General features: G+C 32.3%; 2 protein-coding genes across 6 annotated transcripts; one reads left to right on the plus strand and one right to left on the minus strand.

Moving 5' to 3' along the window:
* Positions 1-349: 349 nt before the first annotated feature.
* On the minus strand, positions 350-18,858 carry LOC127264308 (2-isopropylmalate synthase A-like). 5 transcript variants are annotated; one of them, XM_051293770.1, is made up of 15 exons: positions 18,516-18,858; positions 14,006-14,652; positions 9,639-9,852; positions 9,477-9,557; positions 7,443-7,535; positions 6,853-6,939; positions 4,626-4,726; positions 3,925-3,958; positions 3,766-3,840; positions 2,921-3,004; positions 2,686-2,820; positions 2,341-2,486; positions 2,093-2,199; positions 1,653-1,821; positions 350-1,528 (listed from the first exon to the last, which is right to left on the minus strand). In XM_051293770.1, the coding sequence occupies exons 2-14, from the start codon at positions 14,623-14,625 to the stop codon at positions 1,775-1,777; spliced, it is 1,824 nt and encodes a 607-aa protein (XP_051149727.1). In that variant the 5' UTR covers positions 14,626-14,652; positions 18,516-18,858; the 3' UTR covers positions 350-1,528; positions 1,653-1,774. The 5 variants fall into 5 exon arrangements, with proteins under 5 accessions (XP_051149727.1, XP_051149728.1, XP_051149725.1 ...); XM_051293771.1 differs by having other exon boundaries at positions 361-1,012; positions 1,641-1,821; XM_051293768.1 differs by having other exon boundaries at positions 362-1,012.
* A 942-nt stretch (positions 18,859-19,800) lies between these two features.
* Positions 19,801-20,800, plus strand: LOC127264363 (uncharacterized). The gene is made up of 4 exons (XM_051293845.1): positions 19,801-20,013; positions 20,122-20,291; positions 20,380-20,522; positions 20,607-20,800. The coding sequence occupies exons 1-4, from the start codon at positions 19,801-19,803 to the stop codon at positions 20,798-20,800; spliced, it is 720 nt and encodes a 239-aa protein (XP_051149802.1).
* The last annotated feature ends 1,484 nt before the right edge of the window (positions 20,801-22,284 follow it).

Below are 22,284 nucleotides of genomic sequence, written 5' to 3' on the forward strand. Positions count from 1 at the left end.
AAAGAAATACAATCAATCTTTAATAGAATATGTTTATATATTTATACCACCAATTATCTGTTCATAGCCGCAACAAAAAATTATCATATAGTATATTTATATATGTATAGTAATCTATTAAATATAATTGTTTTATTATACATTGAAGCGTGTTCATATATTTTACCATTGATCCCAAAATTATTTAATCCAACCAACAAAATAAAAAGATCAAAACCTTCGAAATTACCGTGGTAGGAAGATGCCTAAAGTTCTTCAACATAAAGATCTAATGAAATGACCATCTTACAAACAAATATGTACCATTATCCGCACTAGAAAAGATAATCTCGAAAAATAAAATAAAACTACATAAGTTATTCCATGAGTCATGACTTCAAAATTGTCAAAGTCCTTGAAAACAATTAAACTATAAACTTAACAAAATAGCATTTATACCCAGCATTTTTTCTTGACTTGGTTGACACTGCATTCTTTGTTTAAAAGAAGTTCGCCTAAGTGATTGGGCAAATTCAACATATTGATACGAAACACAAGGCATACAAAACCTAGAGAAACCCATCCTTTTCACCACAAACCTATAGAAGACAGATGGTAGAGGTGGGGTTGTAGAATTCTTATCTCCAATTGCGCAAGTTGAAAGGTGTAACACCTCGGTCCGCAATCCACGCAAAATCAGGCATGTCGAAATATCATAGGCTGACTCCATAGGTCAACACAAATCTTTCCAACGCGCTTCTGTTCTCACTCATGTGCACCCTGGGAGACTTCCGAGGAGTTATTCTCAAATTACTTAAGGACAAGTTCCTTAACTCTAAAATTCTTTCGGTAGAGCTCCCGAAAATGAATGTGCACATTGTTGAATCTAGTAGGCTATTCAATCCATTTAACTTCTAATCAACTTCGAATGACCTGGCATTGGTTCATCCACAGAAGTTGGCCAAGCAACGGTCCAACTCCGGGGTATTACAAAAGGTGTCATTCAGCCGACGGTTGTGATATGAATGCTGATCTGTTAAGTCAACAAGAAGCCAAGACATAAGATGAATGAAATCAGTCGTAAACCACTTTCAATTGTTCAGCCATCAATATAAATCATTTATTTTAGCTCCTCTACAAGGGTCTTCAACCCATCTGCATTGTCTGTACTTTACTTGCCTCAGACAATTCAATGGAACTCAACATTTTTTATGACCAAAACAATGGAATGAAATCACTAGCAAAAGGTTAAATACCCAGCTCATCACAATTATCATGCAAGACAAGTACACTCTAATATTTTGGAAGTTACAAGACAGATACATTTCGTTTGAATCCTATGGTCTGACCACTTTTTTTTTCTGAGCATAGTCACAATGCCTATATAAAGAAAGAAAGTCCCAATGCACATATAATTTCGATGATTTTTTTTTTATTATTATTTTTTTTATGCTAATGTGTTCCGAAAATCCACAACCCCAAACAACTTGTCATATAGATCCTTGCCTATGTAGCTTCTCCGTGACATGTAATACAGTTGCATTGATGGCTGTAAAATAATATATATATATATATAAATAATAATGTAAACATGAGAGATAACAATGAACTAAACTATTCAGAATATGTCGAACAAAAACCAGAAATGGTGAACTACTTACAGCACAGTATACCTGGAAGGAAGATCAGTTCCAACCCCGACCGATAATTTCTTGCATCAGGGAAGAATGAAAACATTGCAACTTTCTTCACATAAAATGAGAAGAAAGGAATGATAATTTCTCCAATGACATACTCATAGCTTTACTATGCAAGAGAAATGATTCGCGTATGCATCATCATCTGAGGCAAAATTACTCAATAGGTTCATCATCATCATCAAGAAAACTTCCATTACATACAAGACACTACACATATTCCAGACCACCCATTGCACGGATCAAAAAATGAAACATGAAGGGGAGGAACGGAGAACAGTAGTAATTGATGGAACCTAAAGATCACTCTGTTCTCCACCTTCAGGCTATTAACAATGCACTATAGATACAATTGCAAAAGGACAAGACAACAAACAAACAGTTGGTTTATGCTGTATGCAACACCTTGGCCTCACCAGAGTTGCTAGTTTCCAAGCGATCCCAGAATCCCACCAGCTTATTTAGTGCACCAATGTAGGCCCGGACACTGGATATGACGATATCCATTGCTGCTCCAGTTCCACTGGCAGTAAAGTAAAATCATGTTTAATGAATCTGAAAACGTAACTCACTTTTTTTTTTCCCCGCTGCTTTATGTATTTCTCTACCTGTCACCCGGGTTACCCAATACATTTGAATTAGGACCTCGACAATGAGATATTACCTGAATGCACGATTGATGGTTTCTCCTGTCAAAGCATGTGTTGCTTCAGCACTATTCTCACCACGAATTAGAACCCTTGTTGTGGCTATTGCATCAATACCTTCAGTGACTGCATTCATTGAATACTCTAAGAGTGTAACAGGAACCTGCACAATTTATTTATTTGCGAAATTAATAAATATACAAACTTTCAGATTGAATGCCATATGTTAAGTTATTGCAATACTAGCATATCATCTGTTGACTAAGTGGAATACAATTGTGTCTATATATTTCCGCCATCCTGAACATAACTATCATGGAAATAGAAAATATTAAGTGTTATAATTGAAATATATTTCAAACCTTAACAATAAGATCAACAGCCTTATATGCAGCATCAACTGGTCCTGTTCCAACTGAACAAGCAATATGCTCATTGCCATTAGCATCAGTGAGTTTAACAGTTGCAGTTGAAAGGCCAAGAGTACCACATGTGACCTGTTTGTTGTCAACAATTATGGTAAATTGAATGAAGCATTACGCTCTAATTAATTCAACAATCAACCATAAAACTGTAATAAGCACAGCATAGACATGCCTGTACATCTTCAAGTTTCCAGACGACTAGTGGCTGGAACACTTCATCCGCAACAAGGGCAATTAGGTCATCATCAGTGATAATCTGTTCAAAAAGATGGAAACATGTGCCCAAATATCCCAATCTTAGCAATATAAGCATATGCAAACCGTAGGTATAAATTTTGAAAACATGATATCTAGGCAAGCTGACAAAGACATATTTTTTTAATAACAGACACTTTTAACTGTAAGCAAAACAATAAAAAAAGTAACAGTATATGCTACCCTGTAACCGCGCTGGAAATATTTGCAAATAATCTAGAAGTTGGACATTTGAATAGAAAAAATACACCACATAATAGTATGCATTTATGCGGAAGGAGAGGATCTAAATTCTAACAGATAAAAATCAATCAGGCCATCAATATAAAATATGTCAAGTATCTAGGATGATATTTACAGTTACCAGGTTATAAGTTAGCTCACTCATAATACTTGTTTCACACAATTTATTTTTTAAGTGCTTTCACTTCATTTCTAGTGCGCATATGATTTTTTTTTTTTTTAATGTTACAAACAATAAGAACGCCAAGGATTTGACTGTGCAGATGGTAATTGTCAAACCAATACATACCCATTAGATCTTCATTCTTCATACCCAATACAAACCAGCACATTCTACACTTTTGCTTTACATTTCCTCAAACTTTTATCATTCATATGGATTCTGATGTCAACTATTCTTAAACTAAGAAACCTCCATTTTTTTGCAATTTGCAAAATGTTAGCTAGCATATGGAGCACACTTTCTGAATGCATCACTCTTTGGAAAATGAAGTAGTAACTATTAGAGAATATTAACACCTTTTTATTTCCTGCTATAGTCTTGAAACGTACGAATAGATCATCAAGGTCCTTGCCATCAATATCAAAACCAAGCTGCAAAATCATTAATAAAAGACAAGATGATCAATGATGATGTTATTACACAATTTTCATACATTAACTCAAATTTACTTTTACCTCCAATATTTTGGCTTTTAGAGCATGGCGGCCACTGTAGAATGAACGAAAAAACAAACAAAAATAATATGAAGTTACTTTACCTCCAATATTTTGGCTTTCAGAGCATGAGCCATTAATTATATAAAAATAAATAAAAAAGTACTGTCACCCAGCGAAAAACATCAAAAGTCTAAAATGTCATTTAAACATGCCAATAGTTAGTTTTAAGATACTAATCAGCTTTGGCGAACGCAAACACCTACACGTACAACAGCCCCTACTGTCTGCAATTTATTATAACAACCACTTTCATCTAAGTAGATCATAGGAATATTAAGTTAAAATAATTGCACCTCGACAGACGATGAACAAGCTATAAGTAATAAGACCAGTAACATACTTGATAGAGATATTATTTCTGATGTTTTATTATTAGCATCAACCCAACATTAGGAATTATTTTCTAGACCACCTTATATACAAATTAATAAATAAAAACTATTACATATTACAGGGTTATGCACTGAAACCTTTTTTCTAACAAGCAAATCTAGTCAGCATATACATGAGCTGGTGGAACTGAACATATTAAGCTGTAATGGAAATTTCATAGATGGATACATAAACCTTAAGCATCCATTTTCAGGAATCTTGAGAGATGGAGTAAGAAAATGAATACTAACAAAGGGCACCACAAAAGAAGGATATATCCAGCATACCTGAGTTTTCCAAGAACTATACCAGATTCATTACTCCGAAGAAGTCCAATTTCTTCTGGAGATATAATCTCATAAGTTGTTTTATGTTTTAGCATCCCATCCTACAACAAGGGTGGGTTCACAGGTAAAGGGACAGGCTTAGAAAATAAGATATATAATTACAAAATGTAGCGATCGACTAGAACATAATAGAAAGTAATGTAGTTTACACCACAAAACAAATGGCATACTAACCGGAATAAGAAAAAACAGAAAGCAACAGCTACTAGTGCAAATATAATGCTATCTTTGGTTAAATAACTGATTCTTTACCATTCAGCAATGTACTCAAGGCAACTGGGAAACATCTTTTTTCTTTTTTTTTTTTTGGTTGTTCTTTTACCATTTAGTAATCTTTTATTTGATTTCTGAATTTTAACATCAGGTCTGGTTGAGAGAAATCTCCCGACTACCTTCCGAATTGCTGCCAACATGACCATCTTTTATTTTGTTAAGAAATGATCCGAAGTTCTAACTTAAAATCAATTGGTACTATATCGAGTAACCCTTCATCCTTATAAGGTAGGAGAGTCCCAACATTAATTCGAATGTGGGATACTCAACACCAAGGTTGTTACGGCCAGGATTTAGGTACAACGTCATTGGACTACCATATCGCCTAGGCGCACGGTGCCCGAAATGGCAATACGGCGACCTACCTATTATAAGTTTCTAATATTTAATTATATAATATAAAATTATAACATCAAATCACTACATTTCAAATAAAATATCAAAATATCAAAGTATTAAATATAACTATCATGAAACTAAAAATATCAAAATATCAAAGTATTAAATATAACTATCATGAAACTAAAAATATCAATATGTCATAATATTAAAATTGCAAAACATCAAAAAGAACCTTCAATTTCTCAAATTTCACATCAGTGTACATATCATCATCCTCATCCACCAAACATCTGTTAAAAGGGCAACAGCGATAGCCATACACGATGGGCGGACATGAGGATTCACCAACACCTCTACTACGAAAGTTGAAAAAGTTTTTCCATCACAGGAAACCATATATTGAAAAAGTTTTTCCATCACACATCACTATGAATAGCTGAAAAAACTATTTAACCTACATCAGCTCCGTCCATTTATGCAGGCCAAGTGACCAGAAAGACAACAAGAATTCTCCTATATTTTCTCTTGAGCTAGTAAGTTATTACAATCCCTACATCAATCTTTCACCTTTCTTGATATCTTGTACAATCAAAGAAAAATTTGAAAAACAAATGGTACTGCAAATGTAATAAGAAACAAGTTGTACACATAGACATCAAATCCAGAAAAGGTCTTACCATCCACCTAGTGAAAGGTATTTGTCAGTGTTGGGAGTACTCTATACAATATTAACTTATACACATAAAACATGCATGGTTTCCACATGTCTAAAATATCAAGTTATCAAAAAAGACAAGAGTAAGAACGCCACAAAAAGGCAAACCTCATAAAAGTATAAAATCGTAACATACCTTTATCATTCATCATCCATATAAACCATGAATGATGTTTAAGAACATTATACCATTCACTTCTTTTTTTCTTTTTTTTTTTTCCATTCTTATGTATGCCGTATACTTGTTTATTTCATTCATTCTCATCAATCATGTTGTTAGGGAAAATGATCTCATATATAAGCAATAAGGAAAGTACGTGGAAAATACAATCGAATTTCCCTTTTCAAATGCATGGCATCCAATAACTGTTTTCCATTCCAAAAATCATATCAAACAATCAGTTGAACTTCAAAATCCAAAACAACAAAACACAAGTAAACACACCTGGTATTAGTAGCAAATCATAACCTGAGAAATGCAACTATTCTAAGTACGACATGTATATAACAAACAGCACAGCAGATAATATAATTATCAAGTATGACTTACTTCAAGAATTTAATAATGTGTATAGGATAGTTCTGGGCCAAGGGCCTATATTTGGCCATTTAAGCCTAATTGCTTTTATTTGATATTTTATTGCATATAAACTTTATATTATAAAGGATTTTCGTAAAGTGCCCTCCACTCATGCAAACAAGTTAAAAGATGTAAATTTACCTTAGAAGCTGCATTTGATCAAATTGGCATCCACTCAGTGAAAGCGGTATTAATAGTAATATGTAAGCTGCTTAGGGAACAACTACATTGTCAAACAATCAACCTTTAACACCAACCTGGTGAATGCCACTTTCATGGGCAAAGGCATTAGCTCCAACAATTGCTTTATGAGGCTGGACACGCAGGCCGCTGTACTCTTCAACCTAAAATACAAAGTAGATAATAGCAACTACATTTAGTTTTATAAAAGAAAAGTTCAGCAACCTAATATAATGTGGAGAGAATATATGACAGGAATTTCCCTTGCAACTCATTTTGAAAGTGCAAGTCATGCATAAAAACAGCTACAAAAATTGGCTCTAAGTCGGCACTGACTGAAAATTTTACACACATATATAGGTTGATTTTTTTTCCGTACCTTTTGTGACTTCTCCCTAATTTCAAGATTCCTACTCTGTGAAGTATCTAAAGGATATTTTAACCCTAACACTAGCAAAACAAACATTTATACCCAGCAGATATATAATTGTATTTGAAATTGAAACAACACAGCATATTTCAATATATCATTAATCAGTAATGTATAAAATAAAATAAATAGTATTCAGTCAACAGATATAGTTTGACATATGAAGTGTTCACGGTCCGCCCAGTAAAGCAGCATCCGAAAAAAAGATCATCAAATGAATAGAAAGCATAGTCATACCATCTTGCTTGCCATAGTAATGTGTTGGGTATTGATTCCAGTATAAAGACCATCTAACAATTGACCTCCCCGACATTTCAAGGCCATCACAACCTGCACCCGAGTAGAATTAGCCCATTTTACAGAAGAACAAAGACTAATAACCTATAGAGTGTAGGGGAATTGATTAATTCTACTAATAATATATTTTCTAAACAGACAGTTGTGTTTTTAGGAGGAAAATCGCCATTCATTACTACAGTTAACTCTATTATTTTCTCTTCCTTTCTAATGCCATATAATTTTCAGATTCATCAACCTGCAATGCTTATTACTTTATTTCCGTGCCTTCATAGAAATAGAGTATTGATTTAGTAATCATTTTTTGCTGTGTCTATTTTGAAACAACTGCGTATAACTCTTTTTCTTTACAAGACATTAATGACAAAAAATAAAATTAAAAAAAAAAAAAAAAAAACTTCTATTCTAAAATAAAAATGGTAATGATTTAGCCACACTTGCAAGTAATCTTAATTTACCTTGTCTATTAGAAATTATGGATTGTGTTTTCCCCACTAAACTAAATGGTAACATCCTATTAATAAACTGTTACTGCAAAATAATACGGAACATAAATCAAATTCTAACTATGATTTATACTCCCATAAAAGTAGAATTTAATAAACTAATAAGTGAATCTAACTACCATAATCAAATCTAAAAACACTAGATATCATAAATAATACTCCCTCCATCCGCTATAATTATGTCAGAATTTTTTTCATTGTCCATTAAACTTATGCACAACCCATTTATAGTAAACAACCTTGTTCACCACAATTTTCTTACCCATATTTTATCAAATAATAACCAATTTGGCAATACTTTTTCTTTTTTATCAATTCTTTAACAAATTTCTAATGATACCCTCATTTTACTTTTTACCTACCCCGTCTTTACATCAAAATATCAAAATTTCTTAGTCTCCGTGCCCAAACAAATTGTCATAATTAGCCCGGACGAACAGAGTACTAATTAGTTGACACTCCCTCACAAATTGAACATAGGAAAATTTATTGAAAGGTTCAAAACTTAAGCCGTAGTTCAGCATCTACATGGCATAAAGCAATTGAAGAAATTATGTCCAACAGTCAAATAGAAAAGTCAAGAAACAAATAGCATAGAATAGTTGAAGCTAGCAACAAACGAATAGCTGGAATTAAATATTACAGTTAAGTTTGCCACCAATCATCCAAGGATGGGTTAATCTTTATATGCCACATAATCCAACATAGTAAATGTAGAAAAATATATTTGATCAAGGAAAGCTGTATGTTAACCAAATCAAACACATTTTCTTCATTTTTTTATATTATATTAAAAATCATCACGTCAATACCTATTTATATCAAATCAAACAACTATTCCAATTCAAAAATTTGCTATTCAAAGCCCAAACCAAACTTCAAACCTCCAAACACACCCCTGGGTGAGAGGAAGTGACTCCGATGGTAACATGATGCACCTAGTATGCATCACTGTGGTCAGTTATAGAAAATGGATAGAACACTAGGTAAGGTTGGCATTATAATAACAAATTAAAGCAAGCAACAAGCAGCTTCACAACATCCCCATATTCTAATAACTGCACTACTCAGACAGATATTGGACAGTGATCCTTTATTATATAATTATCTCTATAAAGCAAATACAGAAGATGTAAAAAATTCAAAACAATCAATAAATTTTCAGTGCATAAACAAGCAGGGCTGTATGCTTGATAGTGGTTAGTCTTTAGTGATACTTTCATAATAGCAAAACAAACTTGTAAACCAGACCTAAAAATACATCGTGTTATCTTCAACTAATTAAGCATTTCATCATCAGGAGTTTAGAACTCCTTTCACCAACGCCAAAAATTGAGACCAGGTAACTTAGGTAGGCAGAGAAAGGTGATACTTTTCTACTCAGAAAGATAATAATAAAATAGTCCAATGAATAAAATTACCTAAAAGAAATAAAAAGGGCAAAGGATTTTAAACAAGAAAAATCCACCTCCTCTAATGAAGCATTGCCGGCTCTTTCACCAATGCCATTAATAGTCACCTCTAATTGTCTTGCACCAGCTTGGGCCCCCTAAATTAAATGAGCTTTAGTTTGTGTACAACATAAGGCTGGTATTGCACATCACAACAAGCAAAGAAAGAAGTTCCATACCGCTAAGGTATTAGCTGTAGAAAGTCCAAGGTCATTCTGACAGTGGGTTGAAATTACTACATTTTCAATTCCAGGGGTGTTGGCTTTTATATCAGCAATCAATTGTCCAAATTCATTGGGCAGTGTGTAGCCAACTGTATCAGGAATGTTAAGAGTTGTTGCCCCTGCATTTATAACTTCTCCAAGAATTTGATAAAGAAAACCCCTGTCTGATCTGTAAGAAAGAAACTAGAAGTTGAAAATCTACCAGGAAGCTGCAATCCTAGGAGCTGTCTTGTGCAAGTGTCAAGCAAGAGTGCAAGACAGAAATAAGTCAAGAAAGACCGAGAGAAAAATAATAGAAAAAATGATTAGGCATCTCACTCCTATAATCAATCTTCCATGTTGCTAGTACACCTCGATCCAAAGTCCAAACTTTTATAACACATACAAGTAATAATATAGTTCGTGAGGTTTTAAAAATTGCAGGTAATTTAGAAACTAGAGTATCAATCAAACATTTTCCTGGACATGATACACCATATTATATCATAATAATGAAATATTCATGGATTTACTGATGCCTATTGTAATGATAAACAGCTCATCTTGAAGAGATATCTACTAGAACAGTGGAACCTAATCTAATTTATAATGATGTTCAAGAAATGCATCAGAAGTCCACTAATGAAAATGGGTTAGGAAGCGTTGCAGATCTATGGATAAATGAATCTTGCCCAATTTCAAAATGGATTTTCTAACATATAAAAATAAAATCCAAATTTCTTATGATTATGAGGTGACAATGATGGTTACAACCAATCTTCATGTTGACCACAGCTACTAGCACAATGGAATTACAACACCAATTTGAGACCAAAGATGAAGTTGTCATTGTTCTAGAGGAATACACTTGGAGTGTTTTGGAGTAGGAACAAAATGTAGAATTGATATTGGATTGGCATAACACTGGCAAGGCAACGAGCAGCACTTCTGATTCGCCATTGTACAGGGTTCTGGATTGCAAGTTGCTTTAGTGATAGCTAGCAGCAGATAGTATATCAAACAATACAATCATGGAATACATCAAATGGATTGTGATTGTACAACTTCTGCTAAATAGCTGCATACGTTCTAATAAGTACATTCTATATTGTATAGCCAAGATGTTGATAGAGATTATCATGTGAAAGTCAACATCACTGACAAGTGACAAGGATAACAGAAAGAAATTTGGAAGGATTAAATTAAGCTATTGTTGATATTCTTGAGTTACAGCCATCTTTTTGGATGTAAGAATTAATATTTGTGACGATAGAAATTCAAAGTTTCAGTTTATCCTTTATATTATATATATATATATAAATTTATCGCTTTTGCCTGTTTTTTTCTATAATTTATACATGTAGTTCAACGAGTAGTCATTTTGCGATTACAATTGCATCACCAAGTGTTGGAGGCCCAACAAGAAAACAAGAAATGTGGCTTCAACTAGGTAAGGTGAATCAACTGTAGAAGCCATTAAAGCACGGATGACCGAACTCTTGATAGCTGTAGCCACCTTACTACGGCCAAAGGCAGAGCAAGTGAGTTGCACCTGAATCACCGAAGCCAGCCATAAAGGTGAGCATTACAGGGCAAAGCAGACATGGACAAGCACAAGCCCATCTCCTATAGTCCCAAAACAAAGTCTATCCACTTGAAACAGTTTGGACCCAATTGGATGGATAATGCATGCAAAGCAGCAGCAGCAGCAGATGTTTCATGATAATGAGTTGAAAGTCCCTGTGGCAATGGGAAGAAAAGCATTGCATCGGTTTCACTGGCATCAACAGCATTATGCAATCTCATTGTGATAGAAGTTCTTCTGGGCTCTCGTCTCACATTTCAACCACCATTAAGCAATAACTATTATACTTTCTGTGGCCATCGAGCAAGATGGGACGATATAGACAATCATTGGACATATTCATCCAAGCAGAAAACGAAGTTCCGGGGCTTGTCATTTCTTAGATGGGTTAAAACCTCCCATTTGCGTAGGTTAAAAGCATTCAGATGGCAAGATCTAATGAGTGCAGCCCGGTGGCCTCAATCGTTAAAGGCCCTTTTTGTGCCAATATTAAAGCATTTCCAAACACTTCTTCAATTTGCTCATAGGTAGCTATACTCCACTATCAATTGATTTCATCCAAGCTTAAAAAGTACTATTTTTCCCTTTCATCTAAAACATAATGCTACAAATATACAATAAAAATATATAAATATATATATTTTTTAAATTTGTCCACTAAAATATTGCTTACCAAATAAACTGTACTAACGAATGTAGTAGTGCCACATTAGGGTGTGTTTGTTTAAGAGTTTGGATTTTGAGTTGGGATTTAAATAGTAAAAATTTTGAATTGGAATAGTTGTAAGATCTAATATAAATAAGTGTTGATATGATGCTTTACATATAAAATTTATTTTTAGTATAATATAAATAGTGGAAATTAAGTATTTGAATTTATATTTTTGGATGGAAAAAAATTGATGAATAGTAGAAATCGGGGAAAATACTTCAAACAAACACATCCTAAAGGTAATTTAAAAGGTTAGAACTCCTTTTGTGCAGTCATGTCAGGTGCTGTTGGTCTTGGGATTTCACATTATCCTAATTTGCTACTTGTTTTAGTTTGCTACTCAGATCTTTTTTTTGCTATTTTTAGGTCTCTATTTCTGTTTTGCTCTGTTAAGCACCTATGGGATCTTGTAATCCATTCCCAGTATGCTTTTTTTATTTTCATAATAAATAAATAAATAATAATAATAATTGAAGAGGTGGAAATCTTAAGGACTGTTTGGTTCAGGGACTTTTTTAATGGGATTGGAATTTTACAGCAGGATTTATATATGATAGAATTTATTGCATTTAGAATTTGGAATCATGTGCTGTCTGGTTGGTAAAGTTACCTGAGATTTATATTTTCAAATCCAGTTTGTTTTATAGATTAATTGAAGGATTTGAATTTCTGATATTTTAAATAACATAATTATCCTTCCACGAGTTTTATTTATTGTGATAAATTAAACTTTACATCCATTTCTTTTTTTAGTGAACTTTATTTTTTATTTTTTACCAAATTTGGTGTGTTCTAATAAAAAAGAATTTAATACAGTTTTTGATTAATAATAAAAAAATATAATATATATAGATTCATACAAAATATAAAAAATACTTTAAACTAAAAATACATAATTAATACACCAGTAAAATAAATTTATATTAATTGATATTTTAAATTATTAATTTATTTAAATTATCATTAGTAAAATAATTAAATATAAATAAAATTAATGATTATAAATAAATATATGATTTGTAGAATATTTAAATAAAATATTATATTTTATAAAGCCAAAAAAATTTAATTTAAATATAAATATATATACCTTTAATATTAAAAAGGAAGAAGAAATATGATTTTTTGTTGGATAGAAGGGTATAATGATAAAATGTAAATGAAATAGAATGGAATTTTAAAGTAGGAGGGGTACCAAAAAAATCCTGCATTTGCACGATATTAAAATCCCATGCACTTTAAATTTCTTCTTCAAATTCATAACCAAACATGAATTCATTAGGATTTTAAAATCCAAATCCCATGGAATTCCACCAAATCCATCAACCAAACAGCCATGAAGATCTTGTTACATTAACCTAGAGCAATAATACGCCTGACAGCACCTAAAGGGAGTTTATGTTAAAGTAAGGTCTGAAGATAGCCGTATATGTAGCTTTGTATATTCCCATGTGGTGAATTGTCCATAACACATCCAAAATGTATTTTTAAACACCAAGTGTCCAAGACAAAATATTATCCAAAGCTTTTCGGCATGCTTTCATGCATTACAATTTAATTCTCAGAACTGTTTTCACCTAATAAAATTCTGCACACAGCCATTTCAATAAGCCACTTTAGGTGAAGCTAGGCTCCAGAACAGTATGTCAAACATAATAGCATAAGGCTAGGAGTGGGGTGGCTACATGACCGACCATATCCAGTCTTATTCTAAAAAATAAGAGACAGTCATGGCCTTGTCCTGATTCATCTCAGTCCTCATTTTCAAAAGTACTTAATTACTATTGTTCCTTAGCATGATTTATGCAATCTCAGGACTTAGGATGGAACGAAACAGAATCTAGATTTCTAGGCTGGGGGTGGGGCTGAGTAGGAACATTGTGGTCCGATCTAATATTCTAGATGTACTGAGACGACCGAAAACCTAATTATAAGGATCCATAACTTTTTTTAGCATTCCGACACAGAAATAAACGAACAGATAGCGTAAAGCGAAAGCAAAAAGAATTGCACCTGAAAGTGGCTTAAAAGTAAAAGTATGCGTACCTTCCTGCATCTTCGGGGCTGAATTCGACATCGTCGCAGCCCAAACTCCTGGCGTAAGCCACCATACTCCGAGCCTTGTCAATAACCTGCTCCGGTGACATTTTCAACTTGTAAGTCATGTGAATCTCGCTGGTGGCGATAAACGTGTGAATCCTCGGCTTGTTCGCGCCCTTCACGGCCTCCCAAGCCCGATCGATGTCCCGCTTGTTACACCTCGCCAGGCCGCAAATGACCGGGACATGGTCGCACTCTGCGTTCCCGACCTCCTGCGCGATGAGTCTGACCGCGTCGAAATCGGCGTCGGAGGAGGCGGGGAAGCCTGCCTCGATGATGTCGACGCCAAGGCGCGCAAGCTGTCGGGCGATATCTAGCTTCTCCTTGGTGGTCATGGTGGCGCCGGGGGACTGCTCGCCGTCGCGTAGAGTGGTGTCGAATATGCGAACGTACCTAGGGTCTGGAATGTGGCTGGGGATGTATTCGGGGCGGTGGAGGGAGCATCGGACGAGAGACGGTGCATGACGGAAGTTGATTGAGGTCGAGGCGCAGAGCGCGGCGGCGGGGCGGCGGGGCAGCGGCTGCGGGGTGAATGGCCGCCGGGAAATGTAGACGGAAACTGCCATTTGGTGCAGAGTGGATTTTGTATTGTGCTGTGAGGTGGAAATATTGGCGCATTAAAAAAAAACCCTAGTATAGGTTTGACGTGGCGTATTTATACTGGGATTACTTCCCGCCTTAATCATGCTTATCCATCTTGCCATATGCACTAAATTAACGAGCAGGAGCTCGTAACCGTAATTTAATTGTTAAAAATAAATAAAGATATACTAATACTCCTTCCCACTTTTCATATCAACCTTTTTATTTTTATTTGTCCCACTTATTTTGTTACTTTTTCTCTAAAAGAACTTTAATTTTATTTTTAAAAATTTTATTATATATTTTTTTAATTTTAATTATACTAATCAGTTATTTTAATCTTAATTTATAATTTTTTTATTATACAATAATTATTTTTACTAATATATTTTTAATTATTTACTAATTATATCCCTCCTAAATTCTCTTGTCTACAATAAAGCGAACAAAATATCTGGGACGGATACCATTTAAACTATATTTATATTTAAATTTAATTATTATAATGTTTTTATTTGATTTTATAAATATTTAAAATAAATCAAAAAATATATATGTAAAATAATTACATAATTTAATATATTTATATTTTATTATTTTAGTGGTTAATTTTTTTCAATGAAAAGTTCTTTTTTCTATAATTTTACTTATATTTTTATTTTAAATATTAGAAGAAAATACAAATTATTAATTACTACAAATATATAAAAATATGTTAATATAAAAATAAACAAAAAAATTATATAAAATTATAAATACAATTACATTTTTTATATATCTTTTTTATAAAAATTATGTCAAGCTGGTTAACAATATCAAAATTATAATTTTAAATAATTTTAAAAATAAATATGTAAATATATAAGTAAAATAATTCAAAAAAATTAATTAATATACATGCATTATTTTCGTAACAAATACTAAAAAATCTAAAAAAATCTCCCTATTTATAGGTAACAACCTTCATAGAATATCATAAAATAATTATAATTTTATCTTATTCATATATTTTTCATTTTTCTAATGAAAATAAATAACAGCAAAAATCAATTATAAATACAATCATGTACAATATAAATTATTAAAAAAATATAATTATTTATTTATAAAAAAAAATACTCATGATGATTGAAATTATCTCCTGATTGCAACTGCTTTGAATGGATCATAGCTTGATTTTGTATAATCTGATAAAGCAGAGTAAAAGGGTGTTTGAGAAAGAGTTTTTTGAAAAAAATTTAGTTTATTCAACAGTTGTTTTGACCAGTTAAAAAGTTAATTTAGGTGTTCGGTAAATTAGCTTCTTGAAAGATCCAAAAAGCTAATTTCTCAAAAGCTCATCTACCAGCGTTTTGAAAAAGCTTTTTCATTTAAATTTGGGTTATTCTTTATTTACTCTTAAAACTTAATTATTTATTTTCTACATATAAATATATTTTTATAGCAGTATCTATTAATTATTTTTAATATATTTAATTTATTAAATTATTTTTTTATTTTTGTAAATTTAAAATAATTATTATTATTAATTATTACATATAAATTATTTTATTTATAAAATATATAAATTTTTAAAATTATAGCAAATAGAAAAAACAAAGGTTAGTAACTTATTTATATATATTAAAACAATAATTAACATAATAAAAATATATATACGAAATATTTATTATTTTATATTTTATATAATTTCAATAAAAAATTATTATTTTTTAGTAAAAATAATTTTCTCAAATCTAAATAATAAAAATAAAAATAGAAATTTTATAATATTTTTATAATTTTCAATAATTAATAACAAAAATTCTCATCAATTTCAAACTAAAATGAACAAAATTAAATATTTTAAAAAATAGCATATCAATATCTTTAATTGTCATTTTATGTATAAACAGCTAATATCAAACAGTTGTTTACCAAACATTTTAATACAAACAACTAATCTAATCAGCTAGTCAAACCAGCTAATTGAATAAAACTGTATATCCACTAACATACTTAAAATAATTAAAAAAATTGTAAAAAAAAAAAAAATCTAAAACACCTCAAAATTTTAATATTGCAGAAATCTCAAAATACTATTACGCTAGTGTTATATATATATATAGAACATAGGATAGAATAGGTTCCAAGTTTAGATTATTTTAGACAATATTTGAACTTTATTATTGTTTTGAATCTTCTAATCATAAAATGATAACAATGTATTCATTACATTTTTATAATTTTTGTTTCAATAAAAAGTATTTTTACATTTTACATAATATAACAAAAAATGTTACTAAAAAGTAACTAAAGTTAAAAATAAAAATGTGTTTTTATTCTTCTAGGTAATAGTAAAATATTGATGGATAGAAAGAGTATGTGATATTAATTATTTATATTAATATAATATAAATATAGCATACGGTAATTATTCACAGCATATACTAGCATTAACTGTAGCATATAAAATAAATTTATACTAACACATTTTATAAATAGAATTATAAAAAGTAAATGAATAGAATTGCATTAATTTTTTTTATTTATTTATTACCTGGCTGCTACTCAAAAGTGTGCGTTGGGTAAACCCTAGGTCGAATCTAGCACTCTGCAAACTAAGTTCGATAAGACAAGTCACACTAGGACGAACCATACATGACAGGTGGACCTATTTTTAGAGTATGTTTATTTGTACCATTTTGGTTTTAATAATCACATTAGGCGTAATGATTATAATTTGATTCAATGAGAGAAATTTGATTAAATGTTTGTGTAAGGATTTTTTTTATTTTTTTTATTTTAAGTTAAGACATAATATAAATAGATGGAATAATATTTGTAGTTGATGTACTAAAAATTCTTTTCTTTGGATTTATTTTTTTTAATACAAGTTTTAAATTATATCTTTAAAAGATTTTGGTTTATATTTTTGTATTCCGCACTAAATTTTTATTTTTCGAAAAAAGTTACGAATATTTTTTATTTCCTATGATAAAGTTAATTTTAAATTCTTATGGACATTGACAACGAATTTTTGGTAAATATCCCATGAAATAATTACTTCTATTTAAAAATCAATATAACATCTGTCAATCCAAAATCGAAACCCCTACAAATAAACGCACAATTATAGGTAGAATATAAGGAAGTCGACTATGTAGGAATGCCATAGACGTTTCAGATAAAAGTGTAGATTAATATTGTGACCCATGCAAGGAAAATCATGTGTGTGATTTGCAGAAATTGTAGAAATAAAGGAACGAAACTCCTGCCGAATAGCTTCTAGTTTACCCACACAAGTAGGAAGATCAAGTGTGTGATCTTCAAGTAAAACGGATCTGGAGAGTAGCATTAAATATCATTGATGTAAATGGAAACAATCTTATTCCAGACTTCATAGCATGTCTCAAATAACTTATACGTGGGAAGTATGGTTTAAACCAATAAATTCCACAGTAAGGCACATATAATTGGGCATTAACTTTTGCCTATTCAAATCGAAGTTCTTCTTTAATTTCCGCAGTAAAGCACATATAATTGGGCATTAACTTTTGCCTATTTAAATCGAAGTTCTTCTTTAATTTCCGACTCTCTTTGTAAGATGGTTAGATTGCCCTTGTCCTTTGAACCAAAGTTGTATAGATGCAGCCCATGACTTATAATTAGATACACTTCATAATTTATCGGTGAAAATTTTGAATTTTAAATGGATCAACCATAGAAACAACAACAAAAAAGCTCCATGAGAAAAAGTCCGGTGGATAGCTGACGGCACATGGCGGCGGCGGCGACACCACCCGACATATTTTGAGAAGAGAAATGCGCCGGTGCAGTACATGTCTGAAAAAGCCACCAGGATAAAAAAAAAAAAAAATGGTTGAAACCAAACCTAGGTCGTCCTCCGATGAAGGCGCATGGGGGCACGTATGACGGCTCTCTCATCGTGGTTGGTGTCGCCGGTATGTTGAGAGATGAATTATGGTGTTGGTTAGTGGGAAAGATAACTCAAATTGAAGTAGAAGAAAAACTAGATGTTTGGTATAATTAGGGTTTGAAAGGAAGTAGCAGCAATTGTTGGGACTAGCGGCGGCGGAACTCAAAGCTGCGATTGAAAATTAAACCCTAATTTTACCTAAACCCCAGTTATCTATGATACCATATAGAAAATAGGGGAAATAAAATTTATTATTCCAAAAGAAAAAAAAATGGAAGAACATATATATATACACATATAAGCATTTAGAAATATATCCTAATAACTAACTAAATCATATATATATATATATGATATGGATATATATAGATAGGATATGAATATAGATAAAGATATAGATATGGATAAGGATAAATCTTAACATGGAGCATATTGGTAGTCGCTACGCAAGAGGTAATTTGTAACCCCTTGGATGGTCATTTCGAACCAATATCCTTCTTCCATATGATAGTTAGGTAAACTAATTATTTTGTTATATCGCAAATTTCTTCATGTTATGATTTAGAGTTATCAAAAAAAGAATTTATTCGAATCAATGAAAATAGAATACCACAAAGGAAAATCAATTCACTGTGTAACCAAAATCAAAATAATGACAGGTTTGCATAATATAAAAAATAACTAATAAAAGTTTTATTTGATATTTTTTGGAGAGAAAATTATATAAATAAACTCTAGCTATATATTTGGTTAGGAGTTTAAAGTTAAAATCTTTAATTTAACAAATTGTTTGATATTATATAAATATGTATTGATGTTATGTATTTAATGTAAATTTTTTTAATATAATATACATAAATAAAAATAGTTGTTTTATTTGATTTTTTTTTTTTTAAATTTTTTTTGTGTTACACACCACACAACCACCACGTCGACGAGATGTGGATGTTTTATGATCATGTACTTCACCGCCTCCTACGCCTATATATATGTATATCCTTTATTATAAAATAAATACACAATTTCGCATTCAATTTCCTCACCTTTGCTTTACAACATTTGCATATATTATTATATTATATATATATACACACATTGCCTTATAATATTTGATATATATACTTAATAATATTATATTATATAATTATTATATAACACGTTATCAGCACGAAGGCTCTTGCCTATTTTATTTTTGGTAAGTTTTATTTTTATACTATCTATATTATCTATTTTCTACACCATGGAAAATCTTGCAAAATTTTCTTTTAAACCTTTGTCTCTCACCGGCAATAATTTTCTGACTTGGTCCCTGGATGTAGAAATGCATTTGGTTTCTATGGGCCTTGTTCATACAATTGACAGTGAAAATGCGGCTACAAGCCAAGATCGGGCTAAGACTATTATTTTCATCCGTCATCATTTAGACATTCCTCTACAGTCTGAATATTTGACGGTGAAAGATCCACTTGATTTGTGGAATGAATTGAGGGAGAGATTTGGGCACTTGAAATATATCACTCTCCCCAAAGCCCGACATGATTGGCTTAACCTGCGATTGCAGGATTTTAAAACTGTTACGGAGTACAACTCTGCTATCCATCAGATTACATCTCAGTTGAAACTCTGCAGAGAAAATGTTACTGAGAATGATAAATTGGAGAAGACTCTCTCTACCTTTCATGCTTCGAATGTTGTGCTGCAACAGCAGTATCATGAGAAAAACTTTCAAAAGTACTCACAGCTCATTGCATGTCTTTTATTAGCTGAGCAAAATAATATTACTGATGAAAAATCATCAGTCCCGGCCCACTGGTTCCAGTCCGTTCCCTGAAGCGAACGTGATATTTTCTGAACGAGGCCGAGGACGTGGTAGAGGCCGTGGACGTGGTCGCGGTCGTAAGAGTCAACGCGGTCGATATACCCCTTACAATCGCCGCAATTTTGACATTAACAGGATGCAGAGTAAACCCCAACATGGGGATATAGCCGAAAAGGCTAAATAGGGAAAGAGGCAAATCGGCATTTGTAACCGGTGTGGCATTGAAGGCCATTGGGCCAATACCTGCAGAACAGCCAAACACCTACCCGATCTTTATCAAGCTTCACTGCAGAAAAAGGGGAAGGAGGTCGAGACTAATCACGTTGATAATGATGACGACCCCGATGATGATCTTTTGAATTACGACACAACGCATCTTGATATAGCGGATTTTGTCGTAGATCCAACAAACCCCCAGTGATAGACATATTATGTCATTTTACATTATGTTTTGTAATATTTAAATTATCGCATATTACCTTTTTGTAATGTATTTTGTAATACTTATATCTGCCTTTATTAATACTGTGTTTACTTATATTTGAAGGTTAAATGGATGTCAATCAAAATGAAAATATGTGTTTCATTGACAGTGCAACGACACATACCATATTGAAACACGAAAAATATTTCTCCCATTTGAAAAGGGAAAGAATGAATGCCAATACAATAAGTGGCAGTGCAAAATTAATTGAAGGCTCTGGAGAAGCCATTATATTTCTCTTTGCGGGGACGAAAATTGTGATATAGTATGCACTGTTGGCCACTAAAGCTCGAAGAAATTTACTGAGCTTTCATGACATTCGGAAAAATGGTTATCATATTGAAACTATGAGTGATACCGATGGTGAATTTTTATTGATCACCAATATCATTGATAAAAGGAAATGCATCATTGAGAGATTACCCTCACTCTCTACTGGCTTATATTATGCCAGATTAGGTGTTGTTGAAACACACCTCACGGTAGATCAAAGGACTATTGATTTTCAAATATGGCATGATCGCCTTGGGCATCCTGGAAGTATAATGATTAGGCGAATAATTGAGAATTCGCATGGCCATTCATTAAAAGATCAAAAAGTGTTAAACTCAAATGAGTTAACATGTGTTGCCTGCACTCAGGGAAAATTGATAACCAGACCATCGCCAGCTAAAGTAGGTATTGAATCACCTACATTTTTGGAAAGAATACACGGGGATATATGTGGACCAATAGACCCACCATGTGGGCCATTTAAATATTTTATGGTGCTTATTGATGCATCTACCAGATGGTCACATGTCTGTTTATTATCTACTCGCAATATGGCATTCGCGAGATTGCTTGCCCAAATTATTAAATTACGGGCACAATTCCCCGATAATCCAATTAAGACTATACGTCTAGATAATGCTGGTGAATATACATCGAACGCATTTGATGATTATTGCATGTCGATTGGAATTAATGTAGAGCACCTAGTTGCTCATGTTCATACACAAAATGGCTTGGCAGAATCACTTATTAAAAGATTGCAATTGATTTCTAGACCATTACTGATGAGGTCTATGTTGCCCGTTTCAGCTTGGGGGCATGCAATCTTACACGCAGGAACACTTATAAGAATGAGGCCGACAAGCTATCATAGCTATTCCCCAATGCAGTTAGTATTTGGTCACGAACCAAATATATCTCATCTACGTATTTTTGGGTGTGCTGTTTATGTTCCTATTCCACCCCCCAAACGTACAAAAATGGGTCCTCAACGTAGATTGGGCATTTATGTCGGATATGAATCGCCGTCAATTATAAAATATCTTGAACCTATGATGGGCGATTTATTCACTGCAAGATTTGCAGATTGTCATTTTGACGAATCATATTTTCCTACATTAGGGGGAGACAAAAACGAACCGAAAAGG

Source organism: Andrographis paniculata, unplaced genomic scaffold (assembly GCF_009805555.1).
Source record: "Andrographis paniculata isolate CXL003 unplaced genomic scaffold, ASM980555v1 Contig70END, whole genome shotgun sequence".
NCBI lineage: Eukaryota > Viridiplantae > Streptophyta > Magnoliopsida > Lamiales > Acanthaceae > Andrographis > Andrographis paniculata.